Consider the following 20,183-nt stretch of genomic DNA (forward strand, 5'->3'; position numbering starts at 1 on the left):
TCCTCCAGTATATCAAAAGGTTGCGGGTTCCATTCCTGGTCAGAGCACATGGCTAGGTTGCAGGTTTGGTCCCTGATTGGAGATAATCTATGTTCTCTTTCACATCAATGCACATATGGGAGATAATCTATATTCTCTTTCACATTAGTGTTTCCCTTTCTATTATAAATATCAATAAAAAATATGCCCTTCGTGAGTATTAAAAAAAAAAAATTGAGGCCAAACCAAAATGGCAGTGTAGGTAAACACCAGTACTCGCTGCCTCCCGCAACCACATCAAAATTACAATGAAAATACAGAACAGTCATCATTGAGAACCTCCTGAAAGCTGGCTGAATGGGAAGTCTTACAACTAGAGAAGTAAAGAAGAAAGCACTGGAGACTAGTAGGAGGGGCGGAGGCTCAGAATGGGCTGGTCTGGCACCCATGTGGGCCATTTTTTTTAATTGGGAGGGAGACTGTCTCTGCGGAGGCCACCTGTGGTGAGGAGAACACGACTTCTCACTTGAAAACCAGACTATTGCAAAGGAAACCAAAGCTTATGCACAGAGATGTGAACAATCAGTTGTCTTCTCAGAGGTTTGTTTTAGTAACTTACTTCAGATGAAAGAATGTATACTAGCTTTAAATTTCAATTCCTTTTGTTTTTGAAGAACAAATAATGCTTCTTACATTTTTTCATAAGTCCCATAAAATGTGGCAGTGTTCTAACATTTTAGGTAGGAAATTCAGAGGTTAGAATTTAGTGACTATTAGTAATTTTTTTATTTTGAGAGTACCTTTATTAAAACTCACGGTTTAGCCCTAACCGGTTTGGCTCAGTGGATAGAGCGTCGGCCTGCGGACTGAAGGGTTGTGGGCACATCCCCAGTAGGGGGTGTGCAGGAGGCAGCTGATCGATGTTTCTCTCTCATTGATGTTTCTAACTCTCTATTCCTCTCCCTTCCTCTCTGTAAAGAATCAATAAAATATATTAAAAAAACCAACAACAACTCACGATTTGATTTTTGGTCAGGGCACATGCCTGGGTTGTGGGCTCGATCCCCAGTGTGGGGCGTGCAGGAGGCAGGCAGCGATCAATTATTGTCTCTCATCATGGATTGATGTCTCTCTCTCTCTCTCTCTCTCTCTCTCTCTCTAGGAGTAGTCATAGTAGTAGTCACAGGAGAGCAAGAAGCAGCAGCAGGAGAGCCTGGGCTGGGCTGCTTGGCTCACTGAAAAGTCAGAGAAAAGGGACCTTGGAGACAGGGTCAGGGGGTTAGCCCAGGACAAGCTGCTACTGCCCATTGCTCCCCTGGTGCAAGTCTGGTGGGGTCCCTTAGAGCAGGAGATGCACACCTGTGGGGAAGAAAGGCTCCCGAGAGGGAGAGCACCACTATTAGTAATTCTTTTTTTTTTTTTTCGCTGTTCTAAAGTCTTTTTTATTTTGAAATATAACTTATTGATTTTTTACAGAGAGGAAGGGAGAGAGATAGAGAGTTAGAAACATCGATGAGAGAGAAACATCGATCAGCTGCCTCCTACACATCTCCTACTGGGGATGTGCCTGCAACCCAGGTACATGCCCTTGACCGGAACCGAACCCAGGATCTTTCAGTCCGCAGGCCGACGCTCTATCCACTGAGCCAAACCAGTTTTGGCAAGTAATTCTTAAGAGTAAGGGGTTCAGCCTTGGCTGGGTAGCCCAGTTGGTTAGAGCATTGTCCCAATATGCCTGGGTTGTGGGTTCAATCCCTGGTCAGAGCCCTTAAAAGAAACAACCAGTCAATGCTTATGAGTGGAACAACAGATTGATGTTTCTCTTTCTGTCCCCCTCTCTTTCTCAAAATCAATTGGAAAAAAAAAGAGTAAAGAATTCAGCGTGAGTGTACATAGTACACAGGTTATCAGTACTCAGTGTTATTTCTTTTTTTTTTTAAATTCTTTATTAGTTAAGGTATTACAAATGTGTCCTCATCCCCACCATTAAACCACCATCCCCCCCCCCCCACTTTTTAAAAAAATATTTTACTGAGGATTTCTTTATTTTTTTTAAATATATTTTATTGATTATTTACAGAGAAGAAGGGAGAGGGATAGAGAGTTAGAAACATCGATGAGAGAGATCGATCAGCTTGCCTCCTGCACGCCCCCCAGTGGGGATGTGCCCGCCACCAAGGTACATGCCCTTGACCGGAATCGAACCTGGGACCCCTGAGTCTGCAGGCCGATGCTCTATCCACTGAGCCAAACCGGTTTGGCACTCAGTGTTATTTCTTAGCACAATGAATTAAGATAACAAATTATATTGATTAAATGAGATTAAAGGCCTGGCTGGTGTGGCTCAGTGGTTGAGCATTGACCCATGAACCAGGAAGTCATGGTTCGATTCCTGGTCAGGGCACATGCCCAGGTTGTGGGTTCGATCCCTAGTAGGGGGCATGTAGGAGGCAGCCAATCGATGGTTCTCTCTCATCATTGATGTTTCTGTCTCTCTCTCTCTCCTGTTCTCTCAAATGAATAAAAACATATATATATTTTTAAAATTAAAAAAGATTAAAGAATAAAAGAACAACTTTTTTACCACCACTTATACCAGTCATTATGGAAAACACACATCTTTTTTATATACGAGAAGAAATGGTTTCTAACTTCAAAGTTAATGCTGGAAAACTGAATACTGTTTTTTTTTGAGATAAATAAAATCTTTCCATACATAATTTTCTGTAGTCTCCTTATTTTACATATCAGTATATTGAAGAAAAACTTTTGCATAATATTTCATAGTCTTCACAAGTTTTAGTGGCTACAGTGTTTGCCTTTGTATGGATATATCATAATTTATTCAACCAGACCACAGTCAGTGCACATTTTCTTTTCTAACATACACACACTGCTGTGAACACCCGTGTAGCTGGTCTGTGAGGATGTACAGCCTGTTTCCCTTTCATCATATTCCTAGAAGTGGGCCGTGCAGACAGAGGGAGGACTTTGACACTGACGCACCCTGCCCGGCCGCTCCCCAGAAAGGCTTCACTCGTTTCAGCTGCTGCCAGTGGCAGCCACTTCCCTGCACCCTGAGCCTTCTACATGGATGCTTGCTAGTTTGATCGGTAGAAAGGTTTTCTCATTAATTTATAATTTTTCTGTCATTTTATTAGGAGAATGAATGTTTTCACTCTTTTTAACTATGTGTTTTTTTCTGTGATATATACCTGCCTGTCTTCTTAACCTGTTTTTCTATTACTTTGTATGTCCATATGTGTACATGCTTGCATACTCCTCATATATTAAGGATAATAATCCAAATGTAATTTAAAATTCATTATTTTTCAATTGGGAAATGCAAGTAAAGCAACTATAAAGCACTTCTAACTAGTAAACTTACTTTTTCAAATGCTAACAAAGTTGTGGTAAGACTGAGAGTCTTGGCCATGGTTTATGGCATTCTAAAGTGTCCATTCTTTTGCAAACAACATAATAATAAATATCAAGAGCCATATGACCCAATAATCCAAATACATAGGAGTTTATCACAAAAATAATTGAAAATTAATGCTGACTGTCCCAAATAATTTATTATAGCAATGGCTATAATAGTGACAGTAGAGCAATTAATTTAGTAGAGCAAATTAATGAACTAAAGAGTAGTGGCTAACTAAATTAGATTCATTATTAAAATATTAGGCTAGCAGTAAAAATGATTAGGAAGATTATAGGTGCCCATATATGGGTTTAAACAAAATACAAAATTCAATTTTATGGTTACAACTGTATAAAAATACACAATTAAAAAAAAAAAACTTCAAGAAAATACAATGGGTTGGTTTTTGTTTGTTTCACCAAGTATGTATGTGTAGAGTTTCTCTTATTGAATTTATTAGGGTGACATTGATTAATGAAATTATATAGGTTTCAGGTGTCCAGTTATGTAATATATCATCTGTATATTGCATTGTGTGTTTAACACCCTGTCAAGTCACCTTCTGGCATCATTTATCTTCCCTATACCCTCTTCTACCTCCCCTCACTCCCTTTCCCTCTGGTTAGAGTTTCTGAGGTTTAACACTAACGTTGTTTGGGTCCATTTTGCAAACACTGTCAGATAGTAATTGATGTTGTTCTCATTTGACAGATAAAGAAACTTAATCCCCACTTGACATGTAAAGAAATTTAATTTTTTTATTATGGATGTTTTCAAAATATACAGAAAAAGAAAGAATAGTGTAATGAACCCGTGTCAACAATTTTAAGTTTACATTTTTAGTAAGTTGCAGAGTTGGGTTTTAACAAATCACATCCATCTTACTTCAAAACCCATGTGTTTAATTACAGTTGTATGCTGCCTTATTATTTTATCCTTTGATGCTATTGAATAACTGTATGGTGCTTAGTGTTTTGGATAAGATAGAATGGAGACATTTAACAGTGAGTTTTTAGTTTGGTAAGAGGATAGATATTGTCTTTTCACTACATGTATTTTGTAATAAGCATTTGTAGTTGCAGTGTTCTGCAAAGACAAAACCTGCTGATACAGTTCATCCTGTTTTATAAATCTTTGACCCATTCATCAGACTCTGACCACTCTAAAGATAAAGGATCATGGTTGTATTGGTCTTTCCGACTGAAGTGGCCTTCTGCAGATTGGGAAATTGTATAATTATTAACCCTGGTAATGGATATGTGCTTGAAGTTTCATCTGGTATCTTAATGAGCTTTAACCCTCTGAGTACACTCAAAACATATCTAGAATCATTGAAATATATCAGTTGTCCATAACTGAACTCTTCAGTCTATGATTTTTTTCTTTGATAAATAATTTTATTTCCCCTGGCCCTCAGCACATTTTATTCCTGCCCTGCTCACACACACACAGCAGCCTTGGGTATAAAGACTTAAGAAAAATTACTGTGTTTTGAATGAACAGGACCATACTTTCTAGTCAGTTTTTTTGTGGAGGTGTCCCATGCCTCTAGAGATGTATATTTAGACAAATAAGTGAAGGCTGCTGAAGTAATTATTATGTACAAATGACTGTGTCTATAGAATTTTGATTTGCTTTAGTATCTCTTATCCTGGGAGATCATCCCTGAACTCTCAAGACTGCTTTGTGTCACCATGTTTTCACATCCCCCTGCCTAGAGGGCAAACTTTAATCCAAAGATTCTATAAATCTAGTCTGGATATGGGGTCATTTAGTCAGATTTTCCATTCAGTGAAGAGGGTAAGGGACATTTAATATCTTGCTTCTCTGCATATGTTGTCAATTTGGCTCAAATAAACTTACAAAAATAGAAAAAAAAGAGAAAGAGCCCAGCTGGTGTGGCTCAGTGGTTGAGCATAATCCATGAATCAGGAGATCATGGTTCGATTCCCAGTCAGGGCACATTCCCGGGTTGTGGGCACAATCCCCAGTAGGAGGCGTGCAGGAGGCAGCCGATTGATGATTCTCTCTCATCATTGATGTTTTTATCTCTCCCTCTCCCTTCCTCTCTGAAATAAATAAAAATATATTTAAAAAATAAAAGAATAAAAACATTTTTTTTATAAAGAAAGGCTAAATAAAAAGAACATTGCTTTTTTAATCTACTGTGATTGTCTCAAAGTGATATTAAAAATATGTCTGATGTTAGGGGGTGTAGTTGGTTCAGTTATATATTGGTAAAGCAAAATCAGGTATTTAGTAGTTAAATGAATAGAATTAGATAAATTCTGCAGAGTTGTGTGGAATGAAAAGAAGGGATGGGCCAAGGGAGAAGAGAGAAAAATTGGAGAGGTAGAAGAACTAGTTAGGAAAGTGGAGTGTTCTAAAAACTCAGGACAGTTTCACAGTTGTCAAGCACTGTGAATGCTTATACAATTTGGACTTTACTATTGTCTTAATAGAGATGGCAAATGGAAGTCAGATTACAGGGCACTTAGGACACAGAAGCAGCGAGAGTCTTATACTCATTAACCATTTTGGAGGTTACCTGTAGCAGGCCTTTCCCTTGGGTAAGACAGCTCAGACTGCTTTCCTGGGTCCTGCGTTGGGGTGGGAGATCGGGATGACTCAGGGCCTATATGTACTCCTTTTTTTCTGAATATTTAAATTCAGCTTTAAAATTTTGTCACTAAAATTGCAGATAATGGTTGAGTTGCCCCAGGCTTCTCCCTTGTAAGGACACCCTGCATTTAATCCTGTGGTAGCTCGATATTACTGTTTTATGATTGTCATTTTATTATTATTATTGTCATCTCCCATTGGACTATTAAAGATCCTTGTTATTGTTGAGTTCCCAGTACCTAGCATTAATGCCTGGCTTATAGCATTGAGTCGATATTTGTTACATGAGTGACTAAATGAATAAATCAATAATTGTCTTTTAAACACAAAAGAATTCCAATTTGATGGTCTCACAGATTCAAAAAAGTAGAATGTTTTAAGAAAACGAGGGTTTGATAAATAATTTCAAATGGCAGTTGGACAAAGATTGAAAAATGACCTTTGGATTTGACTGTTACAGGTTGTTAACTTCCATAGCAAAATAGTGTCATAGCAAAATGATTGGAGTAAGAGCCATATTTAAATGGGTAAAAGGATAAATGGGAAGTGAGAACAAGGACAAGCAACATAGGACTTTTTTTTTTTTTTTTGTGTTGTTTTTAAAGATTTGAAGCTAAACGGGAAGAAATTATTAGCGAGAAACCCAAAAATTTGAGACAGGGGAGGTCATTATCATAGTAAGTTTATGCATTTAATTTGAATATATCCAAGTATTCCCACCTATATGTCAGTATAATATATTCTTGCTCTTCAACTTGGTTTTGAGATCTTTTGAACTTGAAGGTTTTTGCTGTGCTGTTTGGGGCCCTCTCATGGCCAATCTAATAAATGACATGTAAATTGTCAAATGTTAATTAGATCTGGTATACTAACTTATTTCTTAGGCAATTTATTCTTTCTATAAGGATTAGATGAGGGTGAGATATGTGGTTATAGCAGTTAATGATGCTTAGTCCTGTTTGATTTGTTATGGGTCAAAACTTGACGTAAGCTTACTATAATTTTTTTCCCCTTGGTAATAATTCCCTGTTATTAACTATTTGAACATTGCAGCGTATCGTTGTTTTAGTTGCTAACACAATAATAGTGCTAATACATTATTCTTTATGTTGCTTCTCAATGTTTTTTATTCTAGGGTTTTAAGAAACAGCATGTTTAAAATAATATAGGAACACCTCTGTAACCACACCTAGTTAAAAACATACACATATTCAATACATTCTCATACCTCCCTCACAAAGGTAAGCACGATTCTGAATTTGGTGTTTTATCCCCAGGCCCATTTTTAAAGCCAGTATATTGATATATACTTCAAATTGTTCCTTTCATTTAAAGTTATGTTTGTAGTGGACTCCAAAATGGTGGCGGAGTAAGTGGAAGCTACACTGACATGCTCCCAGGACCAAACTGGAAATACAACTAAAATACAGAAGAACCACCCTGAACAATGAACCGGGGACCAGCTGGAGAGAACCCGATAACCGAGGACGGAAAGCGGAGACGCATAGAGACTGGTAGGAGGCGGGAGGCGTGAAAGGGCTGGCTGGGCTCCCACAGCCAGCAGCGGAAGTCCCAGAGGGCTGTCTCAGCTGTGGGGGTTCCCACTGAGAACTCTGGGGTCTGACCCCCAAGCTGGGCTCCCCAGCAGAGAACACCTTAACTGAGAGAGGTGCCCACACTGAGTATAACGTTAGCTGTGGGTTTGTCATACATTGCCTTATGTAATGTTGCTGTATGATCCCTCTTCTCACTTTGCTGACAGTTTTTATCATAAATGGTTGCTGGATTTTATCAAATGCTTTTTCCGCATCTATTGATATGATCATATGATTTTGAACCTTCATTTTGTTTATGTGGTGTACCACATTAATTGATTTGCGGATATTGTACCAACTTAGCATCCCAGGAATAAACCTCACTTCATCATGGTGTATGATCTTTTTAATTTGTTGTAGGATTGAGTTTGCTAATATACATATCCTTAATTTTTATTTATTGACTTGAGAGATAGATATATGCATATATATATATATACACACATACACACATTGATTTGTTGTTTCACTTATTGATTGATTCTTATATCTGCCCTGAGTGGGTATTAAACCCACAACTTTGGGACGACACTCTAAGGAGCTGAGCTACTCAGCCAGGGCCATTAATCTGTTCAGATTTTTTGTTTCTTCTTGATTCGGTTTTGGAAGATTGTATGTTTCTAGTAATTTATTATTTATCAGATTGTTGAATTTGTTGGAATATTGTTGTTTATGATATTTTCTTACGATTCTTTGCATTTCTGAAGTGTCAGTTGTTACTTGTCCTTTTTTATTTCTGATTTTATTTGGATCCTCTTTTTAAAATGTTTAAAAATTAAATCTTTTTTAAATTTATTATTTATTTTATTTAATTTTTTAATTAATTAAATCTTTATTGTTCAGATTATTACATTTGTTCCTCTTTTTCCCCCCCATAACTCCGCTCCACCCAGTTCCCACCCCACCCTCCTCCCTCACTCCCCATCCACTGTCCTCATCCATAGGTGCACGATTTTTGTCCAGTCTCTTACCACATCCCCTCACCCCGTTCCCCCCTGAGAATAGCCAGTCCACTCCCTTTCTATGCCCCTGATTCTATTATAATCACCAGTTCATTCTGTTCATCAGATTATTCACTTGATTTTCAGATTCACTTGCTGATAGATGTGTATTTGTTGTTCATAATTTGTATCTTTACCTTTTTCTTCTTCTTCCTCTTCTTAAAGGATATCTTTCAGCATTTCATATAATAATGGTTTGGTGGTGATGAACTCCTTTAGCTTTTCCTTATCTGTGAAGCTCTTTATCTGAGCTTCAATTCTGAATGATAGCTTTGCTGGATAAAGTAATCTTGGTTGTAGGTTCTTGGCATTCATCACTTTGAATATTTCTTGCCACTCCCTTCTGGCCTGCATAGTTTCTGTTGAGAAATCAGCTGACAGTCGTATGGGTACTCCCTTGTAGGTAACTGAGTTTCTTTCTCTTGCTGCTTTTAAGATTCTCTCTTTGTCTTTTGCCCTTGGCATTTTAATTAGGATGTGTCTTGGTGTGGTCCTCTTTGGATTCCTTTTGTTTGGGGTTCTCTGCGCTTCCTGGACTTGTAAGTCTATTTCTTTCACCAGGTGGGGGAAGTTTTCTGTCATTATTTCTTCAAATAGGTTTTCAATATCTTGCTCTCTCTCTCTCTGGCACCCCTATAATTCGGATGTTGGTACGCTTGAAGTTGTCCCAGAGGCTCCTTACACTATCTTCATATTTTTGGATTATTTTTTCTTTTTGTTTTTCCGGTTGGGTGTTTTTTGCTTCTTCGTATTTCAAATCTTTGATTTGATTCTTGCAATCCTCTAGTCTGCTGTTGGAACTCTGTATAATATTCTTTATTTCAGTCAGTGTATGCTTAATTTCTAGTTGGTCCTTTTTCATAGCCTCTAGGGTCTCACTAGATTTCTTGAGGGTCTCACTAAATTTATCGATGGTTTCTAGAAAATTCTTGAAAAACCTTAAAAGTGTGGTTTTGAACTCTATGTCCAGTATTTGCTTTCCTTCATTTCTGTCATTTGTGACCTGTTTCTTTGTCTCCACATTTTGGCTGCTTCCCTGTGTTGATAGAGTGGCTTTCTGTGCTAGGTGTCCTATAGGGTCCAGTGGCTCAGCCTCCCCAGTTACCTGAGGTGGACACTCTTGGTGCACCCCTTTGTGGGCTGTGTGCACAGTCTTGTTGTAGTTAAGCCTTGATTGTAGTTGGTATCACTGGGAGGAATTGACCTCCAGGCCAATTAGCTGTGAGAATCAGCTGTGTCTGCAGTGGGAGAACTGTGCTGGAGACACCCTTATGGGGCAAGACTTGCTTCAGTGGGGCTTTGGTATTCACTGAGTCTGCCCCCTGAGTGTGTCCCTTATGGATCTGAGGAGTTGTAATCTGGATGGTCCCACTCTGACCACTGGGTACACTGGTACTTGGATCTCTAAGGAGGTGCTAATTTAGCCTGAGGTTACCCCGCAGAAGCTATGGAGAGATCTTCAGATTCCTCTTCTTTGTTTGGCGTTTGGAGGTGCCCAGATGAGGCCCAGCTGTGAAGCAATGCAAGCTGCTGTGGGGCTTTGGGCCTTCTTTTGGAAGGTCTGGATCTCACTGACCCAGCTGCAGTTTGTTAGGTAATTTTAGATTGCAAAGGGCCAGGCCTTTCATATACAAAAGCCTCTGTGCACAGCTTGGGTGGGGAGGGGTCTCAGGGGATCAACAGGGCAGAGCAAGCAGCTATGGCTGCTCCTCAGTCCTACCCTAAGAGGCCCCGAGTCTCAGTGTCCTACGGTAATTGCTGCAAGAACCTCTGAGAGAAAGCTGCCCTCGAGTTCCGACCGATGCCAGACAGTCCAGTTTCTCCCCCTATGAGTTTGGGTCCCCGAGACTCGCCTGGAACTGGAGTTTAGAGCAGTCGGCAGCTTGAGACTCCCTCCTGATTGAAAAAGACAACTGCATCCTCAGTTGCCAGCCCTTTCCACGTGCGCCTCCGTAACTCTGCACTTTACTTCTGCACCACCTCTGAGTCTCAGTGTGCTTTTCTCTTTCCTTCTACTTGTAGAATTTCCACTCAGCCAGCCTTCCTGTGGTTCTGGATGATGTCTATTTTGTCTTTTAGTTGTATTTTTGAAGTGGTTGTGCGAGGCAGCAATTTCCGGTGTTTACCTATGCCGCCATCTTGGTTTCTTTCTCCCCTATGTCTTTTGATTGAAACATTTAATCCATTTACATTTAAAGTGATTACTGATTGGTATGTGTTTATTACCATTTTATTCTTTATAACTATGTTTCTATTTTTAAAAAGATGCTTTCTAAAAATTGATTTTTAAGAGAGAGAGAGAAAGAAACAGTGATGTGAAATAGAAACATCAATTGGTTACCTCCTGTACGCCATACCTACTGGGGACTGATCCCGCAACCTGGGCATGTGCCCTGAATGGGAATCAAATCATGACCTCCTGGTTCATGGGTCGATGTTCAACCACTGAACCACACTGGTTGGGCTCTTTTCTTTTTAAAGATTCTTTAATACTTCTTGTAAGTCTAGTTTTGTGGTAATGAACTCCTTTAGCTTTTCTTATCTGGGCAGTTCTTTATTTCATTTTCAATTTTATGTGATGGTGTTACTGGGTAGAGTAGTCTTGGTTGTAGGTCCTTCCTTTTCATCTCTTTGAATATTTCATGTCAATCCCTCTGGCCTGCAAAGTTTCTGTTGGGAAATCAGCTGACAGTCTTATGGGACCTCCCTTGTTAGTAACTAACTGCTTTTCTCTTGTTGCTTTTAAAACTCTCTTTTTCTTTAACCTTCATTATTTTAATTATGATGTATTTTTCTGTGAGCCTATTTGGGTTTATCTTGTTTGGGATTTCTGCACTTCCTGAATCTGTGTGTCTTTTTCTGTCACCAGCTTAGTGAAGTTTTTAATCATTATTTCTTCAAATAGATTCTTGATTCCTAGCTCTCTTTTCTTCTTCTTTCCGTACCTATGATGCAGATGTTGTCACACTTCATGTTGTCCCAGAGGTCCCTTAGTCTGTTTTCATATTTAGAAATTTTTATTTTTTTGCTGTCTAATTGGTTGTTTTCTGTTACCTTGTCTTCCAAGTTGCTGATTCAGTTTTCTGCTACATGTAGCCTGCTGTTGATTCCTTCTAGTCATTCTTCATTTCCAATATTGTATTTTCATTTCTGACTGGGTCTTTTACATGTTTTACATGTTTTTTTTTAAAAAAATATTTCATTGATTTTTTACAGAGAGGAAGGGAGAGGGATAGAGAGTTAGAAACATCGATGAGAGAGAAACATTGATCAGCTGCCTCCTGCACACTCCCCACTGGGGATGTGCCCGCAACCAAGGTACATGCCCTTGACTGGAATCGAACCCGGGACCCTTCAGTCCACAGGCTGACACTCTATCCACTGAGCCAGACCAGTTAGGGCTGTTTTACATGTTTTTAAAATATGTTTGGTATCTCTATGTCTAATTTCTCACAAAGTTCCTTGAGTATCTTCATAACCATTATTTTGAATTCCATCTGATAAATTGCTTACCTCCATTTATTTAGTTCTTTTTTTCTGGGGATTTCTCCTGTTCTTTCATTTGGGGCATTGTTTCTTTGTCCCCTCATTGTGGCTGCCTCTTTGTATTTGTTTCTGTGTATTAGGTAGATCTGTTATCCCTCCCAGCCTTCATCTGGTGGCCTTAAATATAGTAGGTATCTATGGGGCTCAGTGGCTTAGTCTCCCACTACCTGAGCTAGGTGCTTCAGGAATGTCTCTTGTGTGGGTTATGTGAGCCTTCCTATTGCTTTTGAGTCTTAATTGCTGTTGGCCACTTGTGGGTGGGGTTGCCCCTCTGACTGGATCAATGCCAAGTGAAATGTATGAGCTGCTCTCTGAGGATTGATTCTGCAAAGCTAAATTCACCCCAACAGGGTTTGGTGACAGCTGAGATCTCCCTTGTGTGTGCCATTTGGGGAGCTAATTGGATCGTGTTCTGAAATGGTCTGAACCACTGGGTGTGTTGTTTCTGAGGCCACTTGATAGGGGATCAAGTGCTGGTTAATGTTAGGCCCTGCCTGTGATCAGTCTGGCTACCTGTTTGGAGTTACAAAGTGATCCAAATTTTGTGGCTGCCTCTGCTGGGCATGTGTGTGCATGGGAAGGGCGTAGCTGTGCCCAAGGCTGGTTTCCACCATCACCGAGCCTGGGAGCAGGTCAGCAAAAGACCCAAGGCTCCCAACCCTCACCTGTTAGCTGCCTGGTAGGCTTAGTAACTGCAAGGGGCCCTGGTGGTATGTGTGTTGCATACATCCCCAGATAGGGGCAAGGGGGACATATTCAAATTTGATACCAGTACTGGGTTGTTGTTTTTTTAATTTTTTTTTATTTCTTAAAGTATTACAAAGAATATTACATATGTCTCCTTTCCTCCCCCCCACCCCCAGTACTGGGTTTGAGGCCACTCCGCCACAGTCTCAGCGTACACCAAGGTCAGCTGCCACCTGCCAGTGTCATTGGAGCTTTTGGTGGGGCAGGGTCTCAGTGATTCCTTAGGGTGGCTCAGCAGTGTTCATCAAGCCCAAACAGACCAAGGTTTGGCTGTGTGAATGGAGGGCTCTGCACAGGAATGGTGGCACAAGTCTGGTGTGTGAGGGAATAATGATGGCTCTGCTCAAGAACCACACAACTCATTTTTTCCTAGTTTGCCCTGACCTCCTGGAGAGTCTTCTGCCAGGGGTGGGTCAGGGTGGGGAGGAGGAGGGGTGCGCGGGGAGGGAGGAGTGGTGGTGGCAATAGGTTGGCCACAGCCTGCTGTCACTATTGCAAGCTCAGCAGGGAGCGGCCAGCAGGAGTTGGGAGGGTAGGGTGAAGCTGGTGGTTCTCCCATGGTGGGGCTAGTGGATCTCCCTTGGGGGGAATGTGGTGCCCCTGATCTGGCCCAAGGGGTCGGGGGGGGGGGCCCTATCCCCTGTTGAGGCACACTATGGGGGAGGGGAAATGGTTTTTGCCCCAGAGCAACGCAAGTCTGTCTCTGATCCTCCCCAAATTCACTCTCAAAATCCCACCAAAAAAGTCTGCACCAGGCAGGGTATCCCTTTGCAGGGTGTGAGCTCAGCCAGATGGGGCTTGTGCAGTACCCCCAGGTTAATGCAGTTTGGAAGGGAGTATTCGACCCAGGAAAAATGGCGTCTGGGGGTGGTGTAGGAGAGGGAATCAGCACAGGGACCCTGATGGCTGTCTCTTCAGCTCCCTCCCCAGAGCCACACAACCCAGTCCGTCCTCACAGGACTCCAGTTTGCTCTGAGCCACCTTCCCTCCACCAGGGTCAAGGGGGAGTAGCTGCCAGCAAGATTTTGTGCATTGGCCCTTTAAGTCGGCACTTGGGTTTCTAACTGACTCCTGTCTCTCTCTGGTGGACAGAATCACAGCCAGATGTTATGTGGGGCCTCTACTGGCTCTGTTGCTTCTGGCTGGGGAGCCTGGCTGGGGGTTGAGACCCCACATTCCTCAGGGGGAAGCTTTGCAGCTGAGATGTCCGTCCGGGTTGTCAGTGGCTGCCTGTGGGAGTGGATCCAGCCCTTTCCGCCTCCCAGTCTCAGTGCGGCTCCTCCTGGAAGTCCTTGGTTACAGGACTTCTCTTCAGCTAGTCTCCAGGCAACCGGTTATTCAGGTTGACTCTTCTGTATTTTAGTTGTAATTCCAGGTCTGGCCTGTGTGGAGGTGAGTGTAACTTCCACCTACCCCATCACCATCTTCTTCCACTCTCTCATTTAATTTATTTAAGAGAGTCTTTACATGAGCATATTTTCTGGATATTTTTGTTTATCTTAACTCACCTCTATTAATTGTGTTTTTGATGAGTTATTTTTATTTCATTTGCTATTGGTATATTATTAACTTGCTATCAAGATATAAAAATCTGATAAAACACTCATTTTAGATTTTTCATTTTTTTAGAAACCATGAATAGAGGCTCTGAAATCCACATTTTTTGGGGTGCTCCAATTGGTCCATTGAAAATGATGGTATCACAGGAACCAACTTCTTTAATGTCCACTACTGACCCCTGGAAAAAAGTTCAGCTTTTATACAATCAACATTCTTTACATCTGAAGGATGAAAAATGCAAGAATAAAAATGTGGAAGATTATCAAATCCTAGATGCTGCTGCCTCTCCAGATCTTCGTAATGGTCATTTTTTAGGAAGCTCCCTGAGTAGATCTGTTTCTGTGAACGATGACTGTATACACTGTATTTCCGAAACACAGACTCGAAAATTCCAGAAGAGTCACCCCTTAGGGATGAGTGACTTAACCAAATCTGATGTTCAAATATGTGGATGTAAAGGCCAAGTTCAGCGTTTAACTGAAGAGGAAGAATATCAGAAGCTTTTCAGTGAAAATAAGAAAATCACAGTTGAACAGCATAAACATCAATCAAATATATGTGGTCAAAATGTCCAAAAACATTTCTTTCAGTTAGACCATGAGTGTGCAGCTGCATGGGATTTGGTGTGTAATACCGAGCAGATTAATACAGGGCCAGGAGCTATCGGCATGAGGTGTATACCAACAGAGCATCATGGAGTTCAAAACCAGGGCCTGGAAAAGAGCTCTTTGACCACACGAGATAAGCCAAGGTCTGCGGGAGCAGTCGAGAAGGTCTCAGACCTTACGGCATCTACTGAAACGGAATTCCTCAGTATAATGACCTCCAGCCAATTTGCTTTTTTAGCTCAAAGGATAAATAAAGGGGAGAGTTCTATAAATAAAGGGACAGTGAACACGGAGGTTGAAGCTGAAACAAGTGCTGGGGAAATAAAAATAATTAAAGATAAGTTGATTCAGCCTGATGATGATTTTGTAGAAAGATATGAAAGTAGACAAAACCAAGCATATTCCCTTGAACTTTTCAGTCCTGTTTTTCCTGAAACAAAAAGTAGCCACATTCACATAAAGTCTGATAAAAGTCTTAAAGAAAATGTGGAATATCAAGAACTTTACAGTTTTGAAGATAAACTGCCATCAAATGAGATACGTATTGAGTCACGTAGGTCCGGAATTCTGTGTTCTCAAGCAAATGCCTTCCACAGAAGTCCTACGAAACCGAATTGGACCTCTGAAGACAAATCGGGCCATCTCAGAGTCCTCCACGTTTCTGAGAAAACTAAGCTGGTTTCTAATGCAGGAGGTCCTGCTGCAGCAAAAGACCAGAGGAGTGTGTCGGAATTCAAGGGCATTAAGAAAACATCATTAATAAAAAATTGTGATTCCAAAAGTCAGAAGTACAATTGTTTAGTCATGGTGCTATCTCCGTGTCATGTGAAAGAAATAAATATAAAATCTGGACCAAATTCGGGCTCTAAAGTGCCTTTAGCAACAGTTGTGGTAATTGACCAGTCAGAAATTAAGAAGAAGGTTTTTCTGTGGAGGACTGCCGCACTTTGGGCCCTGACAGTGTTCCTTGGAGATATAATTTTACTCACAGGTGAGGCCTTTGTGGAACAGTGGTAGTGAGTTTACAAAGCTGTAGCTGTTCCCTCCTGCTGGAGGGCTCCCTCTTTCCCCTGCCTGTCTGGGCTCCATGTGACCGACCTCTTCATAGCTTCAGTGCTGGCCTCCTCACCGCTGCCTGGCATTCTCTGCGCTGCCCCTCCTTTCCACTCATCTCTCTAAGAACTCTTCCCTGGTTGCTCCTCCTACTCATTCATTATGTTAGCATTTAGGTCATATCATCAGGCTTTTTCTTTGTTTTCTTATGGCTATGTCTATGTGTGTCTTATTTCCAACCCTTTTCTTAAACTATATTAGCAGTTTTATGATGAAAAGACAGCATTTCTATTACTTAATTAATCCTTAATAATGCTGTGCACATTATATTCTTATTGAGGGAACCGATATAGAATTTCTATTGCACTTTTAAATTATTGAAATTATATTAATCACATTTGGAAATATGGAAAGAGAAACTCCTGCTTTTATACCAACCTCATATAACCACCAGGAGAGTTTTGGAATGTTACTAGTTGTCTTTCCTCTTAAAATTTGTATGCATGCATATATAAAAGCTGATACTTATTGGGACTTTACTGTGTATCAAACCCTGTATTATACTTTACATATATATCAACTCTTTACAACTCTATGAAGAAGGTCCTGGTTATTATTTCAATTTTTCAGTTTGAGGAAACAGACCCAGAGAAGTGTGCCCAATGTCACATTTCTAGGAAGTGGCAAAGCCAGGACGATTTCACCTGGACTCCAGAATCCTCACCTGTATAGTTGGAATCATTAAGAACACAGTTTTGCCGAAACCGGTTTGGCTCAGTGGATAGAGCGTTGGCCTGCGGACTGAAGGGTCCCGGGTTCAATTCCGGTCAAGGGCATGTACCTTGGTTGCGGGCACATCCCCAAGTGGGAGATGTGCAGGAGGCAGCTGATCGATGTTCCTCTCTCATCGATGTTTCTAACTCTCTATCTCTCTCCCTTCCTCTCTGTGAAAAATCAATAAAATATATTTAAAAAAAAAAAAAAAACACAGTTTTTTTGTCCTGCTTTTTTTGCCTGACATAAGAAATGTAATATTTTGTTACATTTCCTTATTGATTTAAAATCAATGCACAGTGTATTAGAGCAGAGATATCAGTCGTTTTAATATATTTTTACATTTCTTTATTGATTTAAAATCAATACACAGTGTACTGAAGCAGAGATATCAGTCATTTTAAGGAAGAATCTTAGACCAGGAGGAAGTTGATTAAGCTTAAATAGCACATCTACAGAGAGAATGTGATAGAGAAGAGGGAGAGGGGCAGCCTTAAAAGCTTAGAACAAGAAAATGGTCAGTAGTTTCTACTAAACAGTTTGCTGGGGGAATGAGAACCTTCGCTAGGATACCTTGGTAGTTAAGATTGTTAGGTGCTGTCTCTAATAAAGAGACAACCAGGGGCTTGTAACTAACAGGCTTAGCATAATCTTGTCCCCCGGGCAATATCATCTTATTTGCTGGCAGATCAATTTATCTAACTCCTTTTGTTCCGATTCAGTGCTCACTGAGTAGCTAGCCAATTTTGGTCGTGATTTGGCTTCCTAGGTGTCTGATGTAAACAGTAGCAGTGGCAGGGCTGTGGGAGATAGAAGAGGCAGAGTTAAAATTAGGGGGTTGTTGACAAAGGTGGGAAGAGAGAGGTAGAAGTTCAGAATGACCTCACATTTTTATTTACCTGGTTAGCAGCATAGTGCCAACAAATGAAATGGATAATCTGAGAAGAAAAGCAGGTTTGAGCCATACTAAGATTGGGGAGCCAATTGGATATCCATTTAGGGACGTCCATTAGGCAGTTTTGGATAAATGGGTAAAAGGGTTTGAAACTGAGGTCTGGAATTAAAGTCGGAAGTAATTACTTGGAATTTATGATTCTTTGTTTTTCTTATTATCTCCAAGTTAATTTGTTGCTGTTAGTATATCTTTATACCTCTAACATTTTATACACTGAAAATATCCTGCCTGGGATTAGTCTGTCTCTCTCTGTTTCTAACTTACAGTTTTTGCTCTATTTATAATTCTTTTTTTTTGGTTTTATTTATTTTTTAAAATTTCTTTATTGATTAAGCTATTACATATGTGTCCTTATCCCCACATTCCCCCCCATTCCCCCTACTCATGCCCTCACCCCCCTGTTGTCTGTGTCCATTGGTTAGGCCTATATGCTTGCATATAAGTCCTTTGGTTGATTGCTTCCCCCTACCCCGACCCTCCCCTACCTTCCCTCTGAGGTTTGACGATCTGATCAATGCTTCTCTGCCTCTGGATCTGTTTTTGTAATTCTTTCTACCTGTTGGTATGTTTAGTTGCACTAAATGATTCCTCTCTATCTTAGATCGTACAGTGCTTTCCCCTTAGGAAGTATTCCTTCCCTCCGAAGTCTTTCACTCTTAACACCCACAGATGACTACCATACTATTTAGGGAAAACTAATAAAGTCCTTCGAGATGCCTTATGCCACATCCATGTGTCTGCAGCAGAGGGGTGCGTGCGTAATCAATACTGTTCACTCTCCCAGGCACCACTGCTTTGGAACCACTGTCTTGCTTCTTGGTCCTGAATGATTTTTCATCAGAAATGTACATCGTAGCCTGCATCTTACGTAAACAAAGCCAGTGATGTTCTCTGTGGAGCAGTGAACTTCTCTATTGATACTGTTTATATAGACAGAAGCAATTTTTTATTTTTATTTTACCTGCGTATAGATATACCTAGAGTCAGATTTTGGATTTGCTATTTTATCATTTGGTGCCTTAGGCAGATCATTGAACATATTGAACTTTAATTGCCTGGTATGTGGAGGCATGCGTACTATCTTGCTAGGGTTGGTAAGTTAACGACAGTATGAAGGAACTTATGGAATGATCAGAACTTTTTTCTCCCCTTCCAGATGTTACTGTTTATGAAGATCATTGGGTTGGTGAGACAGTACTACAATCAACATTTACCAGTCAGTTATTAAATCTTGGGAGCTATTCATCTGTCCAGCCTGAGGAGTGTAAGGCACATTTTACATATAATATCTTAGTATTTAAAGTATATACACACATTAGAAAAAAGTAGAGTTAAAATGGTAATTATATAAAATGTTTTCTAAAAAAGTTTGCTGGAGAGTATTGCTTTAATTTGTTTAGTGAGAATGAAAATAGAATTTATAAAAACCTTGTACAGCCCTAGCTGGTTTGGCTTGGTGGATAGAGTGTAGGCCTGCGGACTGAAGGGTCCTGGGTTTGATTCTGGTCTAGATTGCAGGCTCCATCCCAGGCCTTGGTCAGGGATGTATGCAGGAGGCAACCAATCAATGTGTCTCTCTCACATCGATGTTTCTGTCTCTCTGTCTCCCCCTCCCTTCCACTCTCTCTAAAAATCAATGGGAAAATATCCTCAGGTGAGGATTGACAAAACAACAATAGCAGCAACAAAAAACTTGTACATTGTAAATCATATGTATTTTTAAAAATATTTGGGTTCATGTTCATTTTCTTAGAGATTCAGTATAGTAATGGTCCTTAACTTTTAAGGAGTCATAGACCTCTTTGAGAAGCTATGGGTCATTTTTCCAGAATAACAGACTTAAGTAGATGGACTAAGTGGTTCCATGGATCTCCAAGGTTCTGTGGAATTTCCAAGCCTCTGATTAGGAATCTTTGAGGTAATGAAAAAAGCATGGATCATAGACAGTTGTGGCTTGAGTTCTTCTTCTATCTACCATTGCTAGGAAAAACTGCCTGCCTTCTCTGACATCCATTTTTGCTTCTTTAAAACTAGAGGCCCAGTGCATGAAAACTCATGCACTGGAGGGGGGTCCCTCAGCCCGGCCTGCCCCCTCTCACAGCCCAAGAGCCCTCAGGGGTGGAAGGAGACCTGGCGATCAGGGGAAGGCGACGCCCCATCAACCTCTGCTGCTGCCACTGCCGGCAGCACAAGCCTCGGGTGGTCCTGGTTACCTGAGCCTCGGGCAGCCCTGGGCAGCTGGGGGGCTGAGGGGACTGGGGGACTTCAGAGGCAGGCACGCGGAGTGGTCAGGCCCGCATGGGAGCAGACCCGGCCTTG

The 20,183-nt window shown here is 40.8% G+C and overlaps 1 protein-coding gene across 1 annotated transcript in view; it reads left to right on the forward strand.

Annotated features, from left to right (window-relative positions):
* Positions 1-20,183, forward strand: part of SHLD2 (shieldin complex subunit 2) — a 136,139-nt gene that overhangs the window by 42,457 nt on the left and 73,499 nt on the right. The window contains exons 2-4 of the mRNA XM_081104829.1: positions 7,361-7,539; positions 14,544-16,073; positions 19,021-19,128. Coding sequence (XP_080960955.1) covers positions 7,473-7,539; positions 14,544-16,073; positions 19,021-19,128 — 1,705 coding nt within the window. The 5' untranslated portion in view covers positions 7,361-7,472. The remainder of the gene's footprint in view (positions 1-7,360; positions 7,540-14,543; positions 16,074-19,020; positions 19,129-20,183) is intronic.

The sequence above is a fragment of the Myotis nattereri genome (assembly GCF_964212035.1).
Source record: "Myotis nattereri genome assembly, chromosome: 13".
Classification (NCBI taxonomy): Eukaryota; Metazoa; Chordata; class Mammalia; order Chiroptera; family Vespertilionidae; genus Myotis; species Myotis nattereri.